The sequence below is a fragment of the Berghia stephanieae genome, chromosome 8 (assembly GCF_034508935.2).
Source record: "Berghia stephanieae isolate SIO BIC M18660-M18661 chromosome 8, UCSD_Bste_1.3, whole genome shotgun sequence".
Taxonomy (NCBI): Eukaryota; Metazoa; Mollusca; class Gastropoda; order Nudibranchia; family Aeolidiidae; genus Berghia; species Berghia stephanieae.
Genome location: NC_088367.1, coordinates 15,373,420 through 15,386,687, shown reverse-complemented (window position 1 = coordinate 15,386,687; position 13,268 = coordinate 15,373,420). Strand labels below are relative to the sequence as shown.

Below are 13,268 nucleotides of genomic sequence, written 5' to 3'. Positions count from 1 at the left end.
ACACAGCGCTTTTGTACAATAATAAATCTAGATAGTGCACCTAAGATTCAATGACTGCCTCATGTAGTATGCCAAGAAGCAATATAGCTATTTAACGAAATAATATTGTATCAAGGGTTCTCTTCCTACACAGTCTGCTCTTAGGGGAGCAAAGTGTCTCAGTAAACCCTTTCCTTAAGAAACCCCCATGAATAAAAATCCAGTAGGTTTTGTGACTATTATTGTATAGCCATGTGAGTGAATCTTTAGATTCTGAGATGTGGCTCAATTCCACTGAAATCAAGCTTCGTATGCCTCTACAGAACAGTGAAGGACAGCAGCTATTCATTCCCTCAAGTCTTACCATTTTCCTCAAACCAAAATGAGGAACCGAGAATGCAATGGTTGTTTAGTATTACAAAGGCTATGCATTTATGTGCATGAAATGGATTTAAATGCACGCAGTCAAAAGATTGATTGACCCTGAGTGCAAAGTTCTTGGAATTCATTTTGGCATCTAAATGATATTTTGATTCATTCAATATCAGTAATTTTCACACTGCTAAAATATGTGGATTGAGAATGTGTTTAACCAACTCATCAGGTCTCCTTCTTGATAAGTCATTTGTCCCTTAGACATTTCAGGCCCTTCACATACCTCCCACAATAAAATACTAAGAGTTAGTTTGTTAAAACAGAACTTCTTTGATTAGCTAGTGTTCTTTAACCTTTTTAAACCATCTCCCCTATGTCTCTTCAATTTTGTGGCCTTAGATTTACTTATGTTTCATTTACTTGGCCAAAGCTGTCTTGTTTGAACTACTTTGTGGACAGACCATCATGGTCAAAACATTTTTGCAGTCATCTACTCCTCAAGTTCTGCAAAATTATTTTCAACAATATGTTGTCAAAACTCAACTGACATGGGAATGCAATGTGAATTTTCTCACCTCAGCAATTAAAGTTTGATCACTCAATATGGCAGCCTTTTCTTGCTCCAGTTTGGCCTGTTGTTCCTGCATGTACGCCTCTGTGTCATCACCCTCGTCCTCATCATCATCACCACTTTCATCGTCGTCGTCGTCATCAATAATTTGACCTGCAAGAGAAGTGAATTAGCCAATAAACAAGACGCAACGATTTCGTTTCTAAATTTTTTTCCTCAAAAGATTGATACAGCGAGTATAAGAAAAGGCACCACTCTATAATTGCTCCCAAAAATGTCAAAGAATCAAATCAGGCTGTCTACGGAAATCAAGTATAAAAATACAAGCTCACCCTAGAATACTGACCAGTCCCCGACCTGTACAAATCTCACCTATATTGTTTCCTATCATGTAGAATATTCCTACAGAATGAATAGTTTCTCAGTGTCATTCAGGCAACCTGATGTCTTGTTAGTTGTAGCTACCCTCAACTAACTCATATAATGTAGGACGTGGTAGAAATTGTGATAATGATCAAAGTATGAGGCTGGTAGTATTGATGATGATTTGATAGAAGTTGAGGTGATGATGTTGTGATGCTTGTAGAGATTATGATAATATTATGGACATGGTGATGATGTCAGTGTAACTATGCTAATGCTGATGCTCTGGTGATGATGCTTAAGTGGTAAAATTGATGATATTGTAGTGGTGTTAGGTGGTGGCGATAATATTGACAGAGAAGTATGGCGGTGGTGTTAATGATGTTATCAGTTGTATTTGTAGTGTTGTGGTGGCATTTTAGGGTGTAAAAAGATGACAGAGTACCGGTTGATTGTCATGAGCAGCTAGGATGCTAAAGTTGTTATGAGTGGAAATGAAGTAGAGGTCTTGGCGCCATTTTCGAAAAAGCTGTGCTAGAGGATGTAGGGTAGTGTTCACTGTGGAGTTTGGGAATGGAGAATGAACTAGATCTTCATCAATTAATGCCAGTTGAGCAAACTACAGTATCAATAGAAGTAATGATACTATGGTAGCAATAATGACGGTGTGGTAATCATGATAGTGATCATGCTGGTGGTGGTATTAGCTGTGATGTTGCTATGGCGGAAATAGTGATCATGATGTGCTGTTTATGGTAGTGATGCTATGAATGTGGTCGTAGTGAGATGATATTTAATAGAAATGGTACTGATGATGATGTTTTGATAGAAGCAGCAGTAATGATGTTGTTGAGGTCATGATAGTGCTGTTGAAGTTGTAGTTTAAATATGATTCCATGGTAATGGCATTGGTGACCAATTTTTTAATATGAGCTTTTATAGAGTGCAATATTTAATAAATGTGCTTGAAGCACTTTTTCAGGGCTCTTAAGATACACTGACGATTAACTTTAACATTGAACTCTGTTTTCTTTTTGAATAAGTCCAAATTTCAAAGATCCATTTTACAAATGTTGAATAGTGGATACAATTTGGAGACAGATTAACTGGTGAGTCAAATATGAAAATAATAAAAAAAATAATAGAAAGTTTTCACTTAATTGGGTAGTAGAAAATCTTAAATTTGTGAGTGGTTGTGTGTGTTTGTGTGTGTATGGGGGGGGGGTACTCATTACCTTGTCTCAAATATGAATAAATAAATAAAAATACAAATTTTCAGAAATACAGGCCTGCTTAATTAAGCATAATCTGGCATGAGGAAGAAGTGAGAAAAAGAGAATGTTGAAAAGAAAATTATTAGAGATAACTTTCGATAAGTTGTGCCCCATTTGGAGTTTACAATTTTAATGGTAATATAAAAATGTTTTAAAGTAACTTTATATAAAAATTAGTTATTCAAATTACCGTCTTGAGTTCTCCTTGTCCTTCTCTTCTTTTTCTTCTTCTTTGGGCCTCCTTTAGCCTCCAGCTGATTCTTTAATCTAAAAAAATATGAATAAAAATAATTTGTGTGGCGCTCTGAGAAAACCGGGTCAAAGTCGCTGAGAATGTAACGCAGATACAAGCAAAAACAGCTCGATGGATTTTATTTGGCTATTTTGGGTTTATGGTAGAAATCGAAAGACCATCATATTAACTTTCGATTCACCAAGTATAAAGCCATAAAGTGGCTTCTAAATACTTTTAAAATCGTTTTTAATAAACCTACTTCTTTGTCTAAGGATGACGGTAACAACCAAAACCCTAGTTCAAAATATGATTTTAAACTTCCAAGTTTCGGGCTTCATTTTCATTATCCTTTCGATCACAAACCTCATCTGTTTGGTATCATTCGAAAGGTCGTGAACTCAGCTGTTGAATGGGTTATAGTGCGCATGAATTTACTACGAATTCCATTCCCACGATGTTTTGCGCATGAGGAGACTCTCGTTACACGAGAAGCGAAAGTAGTTCTCTTTTCCTATCACCTCATACGCACAAAAATAACAAATAATGTGTTTTAATTACTACGTAGCATCACATTGAACATTTACCAATATATTTGATATCTTTTTTCACGTTCTCGTGTATTTTAAATTAAAACTGTCGTAGCTTTGTGATCCGAGCGGCAACTTTCGCTTCGAAACTTGTAAAAAAATGGCGACTTCCAGTCAACAACTTGCGCGACTTCTAAATCTAAACAATGATGATTCCGTTGTTTTGTCCGATTTTATATCGGATTATATGAATGAAAGATGTGCATCTGATACTGAAGATGACAACTCTGACGGAGAATCATCAGGAGGTGAGTGTGATTCTTTCTTTTGATAGTTGACAATACGTTTTAGTGTTTACATTTTGCAGTGTTTGAGTCTGAGTTCAAGTGTTTGTTTACATTGGACTGTGACCCTTGGCCTTGTCTTTTGGTTCTTACATGATAAACAAACATGTTTTGCCCTTCCTACTTTGTTGACATGTAAGCTTACTTGTTTCCTAGTTTATTGTTGTCATGGCATGTCAGTATAATATTTTTATCATCGTCATTTTTTAGGAGTCAAGTTGAGCAAAGTTGTTGCTCTACTTTTTAACTTTACTTTAACTTCTACTATTCAATGTCAGTAGTGTTAGTGCTAAGCATGCATGTATGCAACCCTTGAGTGTCTTAACTGTTATTGAAGTTTCAATAATGATTTTCAATTTATACTAGAGACTAGAGACCTTGTAACTGTTCTTTCAATGATGGCAAGCCATGTTATTTACTTTTCTCTCAAAACGATATAATGGATTGCAGAATGCAGTGTGCTGCCCTTGATAGAAAAGAGCTTGACATGTTTATCCTCGGAAAGATTCAGTCTGGATTACACTCGGAATCTCTGACGCGAAGTACGAGGAAGTCACAACAACAAGAGCGAAAAAAGGTCAGACTGGATTATTTTCATTATGGGCACAAAATTTGTCGCAAGATGTTTTTGCACCTACATGTGATTGAAAAAGGCAAACTCGACGCTCTCATATCACATTTCCGCTCTCATGGAATTGAAGCTAGGGTTCACAAAAACCAGAAGCGTTTGCCATCACATTCACTCAATGATGAGGATGCCAGACGTGTGGTTGACTTTATATTAAACTATGCGGAGATACATAGCATTCAGCTTCCAGGAAGGACCCAAAGCATTGGATAACAGATGCCAGACTGCTGCCAACACACATCACCAAAAAAATTGTGTTTGACGAATATGTGAAAGCTGCCAATGACGACGAACGAACTGTGAAGCTGCCAACATTCCGCAAGCTGTGGCAACAACTCACACCATTCGTCCGGACCATGCCACCTGCGAGCGATTTGTGTTGGAACTGTCAAAGTTTAACAATGAAGTTATCTTTATCAGCAAACAAATCAGATGCCATCAAGATTACGCTCTCTGATCAATTGAAAGAACACCATACAATTGTTGGTCAAGAGCGAAGGTTCTACCAGCAATGCATCACTGACGTAAAAAATCAACTGCCACAGGGAATTGCCATTGGTCGACATGAAAATTGCTCCTTTGATGGCATTAATCACCTATCCTTTGACTTTGCACAACAGCTCCATTACCCCTATAATCCCCTTCAACCAGGTCCAGTTTTCTTTAAAACTCCACGAAAGTGCGGCTTATTTGGTATAAATTGTGAAGCTCTGTCAAAGCAAGTCAACTACATCATCGATGAAGCCCATTCGTGTGGGAAAGGAGCCAACACTGTAATTTCTTATCTCCATCACTATCTGGAAAATTTTGGTTTGGGAGAAAAACGACTAATTCTTCATGCTGACAACTGCTGTGGTCAAAATAAAAATTCATTCGTGGTGTGGTACCTGATGTGGAGATGCTTAACGGGGAGGCATGAGTCTATCAAGTTGTGTTTTCTGATTACAGGCCATACAAAATTCAGCCCGGATGCTGGCTTTGGGCTCATAAAAAGGAAATTTAAGCTGACCAAAATAGACTGTCTTGCTGATATTGAACATGTCATCAACATTTCGTCAACAATGAATTTGTGTCAGTCAGTCGGCACTGAAAACCGAGAATCTGATGTCCCGGTCTATGACTGGTCTAGTTTCCTGGAGAAGTCCTTCAACAAGGTAAAAAATATAAAGAAATACCACCATTTGGAAGTGGACAACTCTGGTATTTTGAGCCTAAAGCTCCATTCTACTGCAGAAATCGAGACGCAGAATCTCCTGAAGCAACAGCCATCAGCAACCGGGTTCCCGACTATTGTTCCTCGAAATGGGCTTTCACTACAGCGACAATGGTACCTCTTCAAGGAAATTCAGGATCAGCAAGACATTGTCTCACCAGAACCCACAGCAGCAGAACCACAAGCAAGCCCAAGAGCTGATGAGCAAGAGCCTCCGCCAGAGCAGCCAAAGTCAAAGCGCCCAGCATCATCATCACGGGGAAGAGGGGGGAAAAGAGGGCGATCTACTTGACCATGGTATGTTAAACTCTTCCTATCTTGTCTTTAATCATTATATTCATTTTATAATGTTTCTACTATGATCAAGCAAGCTTTGAATGGTTGATATAGCTTTAATAATGGGGTTTTAAGTGCCGTTGCTGTGAAAAAAACATTACTCTGACTTTAAATGCTAATTTCTCAATTTCCCATTTCTGCCCCCTGTGGACATAAACACCATATCTTAGGATCTAATCAAGATATCGAGGTAAAATAAAGAACATATTGCTCAGTAATGTGTTGGCCTTTGGCCTGTACCACCAACTCAATTTTGAAAAATTGTAGGTTTGACCCTGTTTTCCCAGAGCGCCACACATTTTATAACATTTCTGTTATAGTGGCACTCACTCAATGTAAAACATGATAAATAAGGAGAAAATCCCAAGAAACAATATTGTCACTGCACCATTTATTATCATTTAGGGGTACCGACACGTCAGTTGGTAGAGCATTCACTTCACACCATGATAGATCCCTGGGGCATTTGAGATTTTTCACTGATCCCCTTGCCCACCCAGCGGTGATTGGGTAATTGGGTCTGTTAGATGTGAAAAGTACTTTGTGATAGACTGGCCATATCCATGGATAGCAAGCAATTGTCTGTTTCACCCAGGATAAACTCCATGGGTTTTATGGCTCTGAAAGACTACTTTATTTATCATTAGGTGAGTATTTTCAAAATGATAATAAAGATTTCTTAGGATCCAAACAAGAAAAATGCCACACAAATTACTAAAATACATTCTCAGACCACCTACCTCATAATTTCCTCCTGGAATTCTCTCAGGAGTGCATCCTTGGGATCCTCATTGATGTGAGGCTTATTCTTAATATTCTTGGCACGGTTGGCATACCTAAATGGTAAATAAACAATTATCACATTGATACCCTGACTGCACTGTTCATGAAATAAATTCAATGTTATGGTTTGAAAATCATTCACTCAAATTTCAATCTGCTGGAATGTTTATAATCATTTTAGTTGTATAACGAATGACAAAAAAAAAACAATTTTATGTACAGCAGGAACACAAATCCAAAAACGATTCCAAAAATCAGAAAAGTTGGAATATAGCCTTTGGGTACAGATTATTTTCCTTTTTTATTTGAAAAAACGCCTCTGACATTGTGCTATAAATTATATCAATTTTTTTTTAAAAACCCAAAAAACAAAATAATACATAGTGCCTTTCAGCTAAGCCTGAAGGCAAACAAACGAACCAAAAAAATTCCAAAAATGTTTAAAATGTATTGCATATCATGTGTAAGAACTCATGATGATCGATGAGAGTAATATAAAAACAAACTATAAGGAACTGCATCGTAACAGAAAGAAAAACAATACACTTATTAAAAATATGATGATTAAAAATGTAAAAAATGCAAGAGGAATGAAAAATAGAAAGAAAGTCTATTACTATCTTAATTATTATTATTATTATTATTCCCTAGTACTGTCTATTGCGACAGCCAATCGGGTGTGTGATCCCCAGTATCCCTTATCAATGTCATCGACTGCCTTGTCACATTCATGGTCATAGGTCAATCATAGGTCAACTGACCAATGGTGCGATAAGTAAAGAGCATAGCATAGATAATGGTAATGAGTTATCGCTTTGGTTGTTTAAAGCTGTCACCACCAATGGTTTGTTTGTTCAATGAGATGAATGGGTAGACAATGCAGTCTTAATCCATTCCTTACTTATGCAACCATTATCAGTGGCATATTCATTAATTGTCTTGTGCAGTTAGATTTGTCTCTCATTGTTAGAGACAGATTAAGGTGTCGTTTGTTTTTCATTAAGTTGTGAAATGTCACTCAATTTAATTGGGACGATTTGTTGGGAACCGAATCGTCCCAATAAACCGGCTTGAACTGTATATGTTTATTTCTCAAATCTGATTTTCTACCATTAATTTGTTTGATTTATAAATTTGTTTGCTTATTTATCTCCATATTTAAATAGCTTTTGTGAATTTTTCTTGTGAATTCTTTAGTTTGCAATGTCTTTCCCTAACAACTTCCAAAGGCTTGGAGGTCACTTGTTTTCTATCATTTTATTCTGACAAAATACCGGATTCTCTTTTGCTCTTTTAAAATCCTTTTAAATTCTGTAAAGCTTCTATACACTTTTATTGTTGGAAATCAAAGAAATGACAGGCTTTAAACATATTTTCACATATTCTTCTATTTGACTTTATACATAGATGTCTGTGTGTTGTTTACAAACTGCAACTATTTTTTATTTAGTTTTGCCAGAATAAATTGCATGCCACATTCTACTTACCTGAGGGTGGTAAGAGTCTCATCATAGTTATAAGACGCTGGTCCAATATTCGCTACCATGACAGTTTTGGCATTACCCCCAAGTGAATCTGTTGAATTCGAGATGCAACTTCATTCATTATGCATATATGTGACTTCACTTCAAGTTATTATTTATCCTATTATTTAAGCATTCAGAAATGTTGATAATTTGTGCTTGTCAAGAACTTAAAACTATCTTGTCAGATGATATTTTGATTTGGCAGTTTGTAGATTCAGTCAACCAAGGAGACCCAAGAATTGTTCCTCAGACCTCCAAATTTTTAAAGGCTCTTTTCCCTATAGTCGAAACTAGTAAGATTATATTTAAAAAGCGGCTGAGCATGTTAATGTCAAGAAACCAAGGTATCTGTTAACATTATTTTACTTAACATGTTGGCAGCATTGATTTTATTTAATGGAAATAAAGTTTGAGGAAGAAAGTTAATGAAAAACAAATCCTATACTCACAACTATCACCCAGCATATTGCTTTATCAAGGAATATGAATGATTATTGAATGTAAATGGTTTTGACTGTTGAATGTTGTTGTTGTTGTTGTTGTTGTTATGAATGTGTTAGCAAGTCAGTCATAAATCTGTGGATTCTCTTCATCGATCACACATTTGTTCATTAGCACTGGTAAAAATACACCAATTTCATTAATGTCTAAATAATAAATAACCCTTTTACTAAGTTTAAAATGTGTCTAATATAATACATGTTGAAAATGTGAGCTAGACCGGTCTGAATACGTAGTCAGTGTTGATTGTAATTCATGTATCTGATAAGAGAGCAAAAAGTCAAGAACATTTTTTTTTAGCTGAGATGGGTGAACAAAAAACCCAAGCCAATCTTGAAGGTGGAGTACTCCATGTTAAACACAGAAGCAGTAATTTTTGCTTTATTTCATCAATTGTTCAACTTTAGTGTTTTAATTTTATTCTGTCATCTATTATTTAATAACGATAAAAGTTTTAATGTAATGGCTTATTTGCATGATTGATTAACTGCTTACTGAAGCTTAATATATTCTTTATGTTTTCAGCTTCAAGCAGCAACCCCTTACCCCTCCAATCATCCCACCCCGAACATATATGAATTGAAATAAAACTTTTTGAGTCGTAATAAAATGGCAAATAACGTGACAAAAAAACAAAAACAAAGCAACAAACAAACAAAAAAAAAAGGACAACTGCTTCAAGTTTCATTCGAAATTCACTTTGAATGGCATATAAAATTGATTTGATAAGGAAAAATAATATCACATCACATGGCAGCATAGAACAGTCACCTCACAACTGGAATGAAATGGTTTGTGTCACAACTGACACGTCGTCTCTTCTTGAGTAATTCATCTCAACTCAATTCAGAGCCCACTGTTGTTTTTTTTTTTGCAAAGATTAAATTTTTTTAAAATAAAAAGACCAAATAAAAACAAAAAAAATCCTCACCAAGAACTGAAGATCAAAGGAAAATTGTATTGGAATAAATACTCAAATTGTTCATACCTTGCAATAGACGTGTCAGTTTGGAGTCTCTGTAGGGAATGTGGGTACTTTTTCCATCAACCAAGGCAGAGATGACATTGCTCAGTGTAGACAGAGATAGATTAATTTTGGTGGCTTCTTTCAGTCTGTCACCCTGGGAATATTTAAAACAATCATATTATCATATTATATATTTGGCAAATTGGATTTTTTGTAACACTAAGGCTCCGAAACTACTGAGCCAATCTTCACCAAATGTTGCATGGTATTTACATTTGACATGAAGGTGGTTTGTGTGTATTATGAGATTGAAACATCGTGATGATTTTATCTAAAAATCTAATTTGTTTTGTCAAATTCCATCGAAAATGGACACCATCATTTTAAGCACATGGGTTGTGTGTCAACCATTTGGTTAGCAAGTATGACAATGAGGTGGGAGTACTTGCATTGAATCGATACTAGTTAGTGGTTTTTCTCATTATTTTGAATACAATCAATTTCTTAAAATGTATATGAACCATTTACCATTCCTAATATTGGGAAAATTCCAGAATAAGTGAGCAAATATAAGATATTAAATGCAGAAAATATCTCTCCGTGCCCAAATAAAAAGCTCAGTGGAGTTTCTGTACTAAGTCAAAAAATGTATTGTCTATTAAGACAATAGAAATTGAGTTCAAATTGAAGGGGCACAGTTCATTAAATGGACAGCTAGGCTTGTATAGATATAATTCTCTATTAGCACTTGTTAGATCTGACAGAAAGTGTATAGTCTTAACTATCAATATCTAAAAACACCATTTTGTTTTTCGCTAATTTAATATAGATGCTAGAAAAGCAAAATTGAAACCCTTTAAAGTGCATTACAGACCTTGACTATTAGTCTTATTTTGTAACGAATGTTGTACTCCATCTGGTAGAGTCAAGAAGATGAAAAGGAACACCTTATATAATATAATGACATAACCCTCATATTTCTTTTCCAAAACTTTCCTAAAAATATATTTTTAGAAAATCTCACAGTCGTTTACAACAATGGAAATAAAATATATAAATCAAAGTGATCAGATATATTTGACTTCAACTCTGATATAATACATACCGTTGCACCAGTCTTTGATTGACGCTCACTCCCTGCTAAATCTACCATGTTGAGTTTCCCAACACGGATGTGATTTTCACCATCTGCTCCTTCCTGGATTTGAAAACGAGAACAGAAGTTACAACTGTAGAAATGTTATCTTGAATAGATTTATATATCAGAAATAGAGAAATACAAATACAAAGTAACTTGACAATATATGGAGGTCCCGATAGCTCAGTTGGTAGAGCACTCACTTCACAAGCAAAGGGACCGAGATCAAACTTGGGTGTAGTCGAGATTATTCTCTGCCCCCCCCCCCCCCCTGTCCACCCAGAAGTGATTGGGTAGCTGGGTGTGTTAGATTTGGCGGAAGTACTTTGCAATAGATTATTGTCCTAACTAAAGGGTAGCAAGCAATTGCTATTGTCCCTTTCACACAATAGAAACCGGGATAAACTCCGCTGCCATATGCTGGTGGCTCTGAAGGACTACTTTTGACAATATATACTTAAACAATGGAATGTCTATGTCCTGACAGAATGACAAATCACTTTATAGAAAGAATATTACTAATAATAGTAATGAAAGAACAATTTGACTCACCTCACTGCATTCAATGGTGACAATGAAAATGGCATGAGATCTAGAACTGTGCTCATTCATGTTGGTTGCTCTGAAATTTAGTCAAAATGTATTCATGAATGGATTCTTGCCAAAACCTTTACATCAATTTAATACAACATAAGATAACCCAGCAAGTCAATATTTATTATCAAAATCACATAGGTCTATGCATATATGTGTGTTGTTTGCGCCAATTTACCTGTCTTATGAATCTATACAATTTCAATCTAAAATGAACAATACAATACAATACTAAAAAAAAAAACCGCTTGAGCTTTTATATAGCGAAATATACAGTTAATATGCTCAAAGTTTTACAATGGTTCCTTATCTAACAGCAACATTTAACATGTAGGATGAGTATAGCTGTGAAATCTTCTTCCAAACTATAAGTAATACTCATTTTAAGATTTCCTCTTATTCATTCATTAATGGGATCAAATCATAATTCAAACTATTCATTCTAAAAATGACAGCATGACAACAGCTTTAACATTGGTTTCTAAAATAAAATGCATAAATTGTATTTCATTTACCCGACTGATCTGTTGTTGTTTCCAACATTCATGACATGCTCTATCTCCTTTATGCTCTTTGTAACAAAACTAGACAGATCCTGTAGAAAAACAGTAAAGGATATTAAAGAGTAACATTAATATGTATGAAGCAAAGAAAACGACTATACGAACAGTGCAATGAAAGACCTTTATTTTCATCTAGATAAAGAGGCAAAATGGCGACTTTTGGACACACACTCAAAAGAGGTGTACCCGCAAATAAATCAATAAATACATTTTTCACTCCGTTTGGGCATAAGAAATATAGGGGGAAAACCACCAGCATCAGTTTACACTGTCCTAAATAGAGAGGCCCAAAATCCTCCAAAATTATCAAGAACTCAACTTGAAGGTAGACCTTCTGGCCTGAGCAAAAAAAATGTGGAAGGAATTGACAATGAAGATTAAAGAGGCAGCTGGGGAAGCAAAAGGCCCTGAGTTAAGTCAAAGAAGTCGGAAGAAAATCATGCAAGGCAGTTAAAGTAGTAAACATTTCAAATATCTCAAATGTATGAGTCAGAGATATTTTTAAACCTTTCATCACCTCCTATAGGGAACTATTATTGCCTACTTCTGTAAATACTGAATAATATAATACATTTCCCTTTCTTGATATATTTCTTGATCATGGAAAGTGATGGCACATAGCTAAGAAAGTGTATGTGTATGAGTTATTGGAAGGTGTAAATTTGTGCATTTTGATTATTTATACTGTGATATTTACTCTGTTAAACCCATTTATCTTAAGAGGAAGAGATGTATATTACTCATTTAAATTTCCTTAATCGTTTAATTAAGTTAATTTCATATAAGATTGCTTGATGCTTAAAGTCTGAACATATCTTATAATGAAAAACTTAGGGGAAGGTTAAGAAACATGAGACATTTATGATATCTCAAAGTGGTATTTGATACTCAGAGAAAATGATACTATACTATATTTATTTATCCTCCATGAAAAAAATTAAATTATCCATTTTTATATGAGTTCTTACTAGCATCTCACACTGTAGGTGTTTATATGCTTTTAAAACGTATGCATTTAGAGCCACAAAACATACACTCTCTTTATTTAAAACATTTATTATTTATGTCTTCTCTGAAGTTGAGGTGTCAATTCTACTGTAGACGAGGGTACAAGTTTTCAACCCTATTTTTTTTTTAATTATAGGAGTTAACTTTTTCTTTTTAAAAACAAGTCTGTCTTCTGATTGAGTATGGAAATCGATTGGTAGAGAATGAAACGTTAAATTGTATATATACCTTAACATAAACCCCAGTATCTGGTCTTTCCTTCATTTCAAGTCTCTTACTCTGGTCTTTGGAAAGTAAGTCACGAATTTCCTCCTGGAGAGATATGAAATATAATTCATGAGCA

At 35.2% G+C, this 13,268-nt stretch overlaps 1 protein-coding gene across 4 annotated transcripts in view; it reads right to left on the bottom strand.

Moving 5' to 3' along the window:
• LOC144978234 (kinesin-II 95 kDa subunit-like) overlaps positions 1 to 13,268 on the bottom strand; it is a 37,679-nt gene that overhangs the window by 14,003 nt on the left and 10,408 nt on the right. For all 4 annotated transcript variants that reach the window (XM_078924042.1, XM_078924041.1, XM_078924043.1 and 1 more), the window contains exons 7-15: positions 13,154 to 13,237; positions 11,870 to 11,949; positions 11,313 to 11,382; positions 10,728 to 10,820; positions 9,644 to 9,776; positions 8,116 to 8,203; positions 6,586 to 6,681; positions 2,753 to 2,829; positions 930 to 1,078 (exon numbers count right to left, since the gene is read on the bottom strand). In XM_078924042.1, coding sequence (XP_078780168.1) covers positions 930 to 1,078; positions 2,753 to 2,829; positions 6,586 to 6,681; positions 8,116 to 8,203; positions 9,644 to 9,776; positions 10,728 to 10,820; positions 11,313 to 11,382; positions 11,870 to 11,949; positions 13,154 to 13,237 — 870 coding nt within the window. The remainder of the gene's footprint in view (positions 1 to 929; positions 1,079 to 2,752; positions 2,830 to 6,585; positions 6,682 to 8,115; positions 8,204 to 9,643; positions 9,777 to 10,727; positions 10,821 to 11,312; positions 11,383 to 11,869; positions 11,950 to 13,153; positions 13,238 to 13,268) is intronic.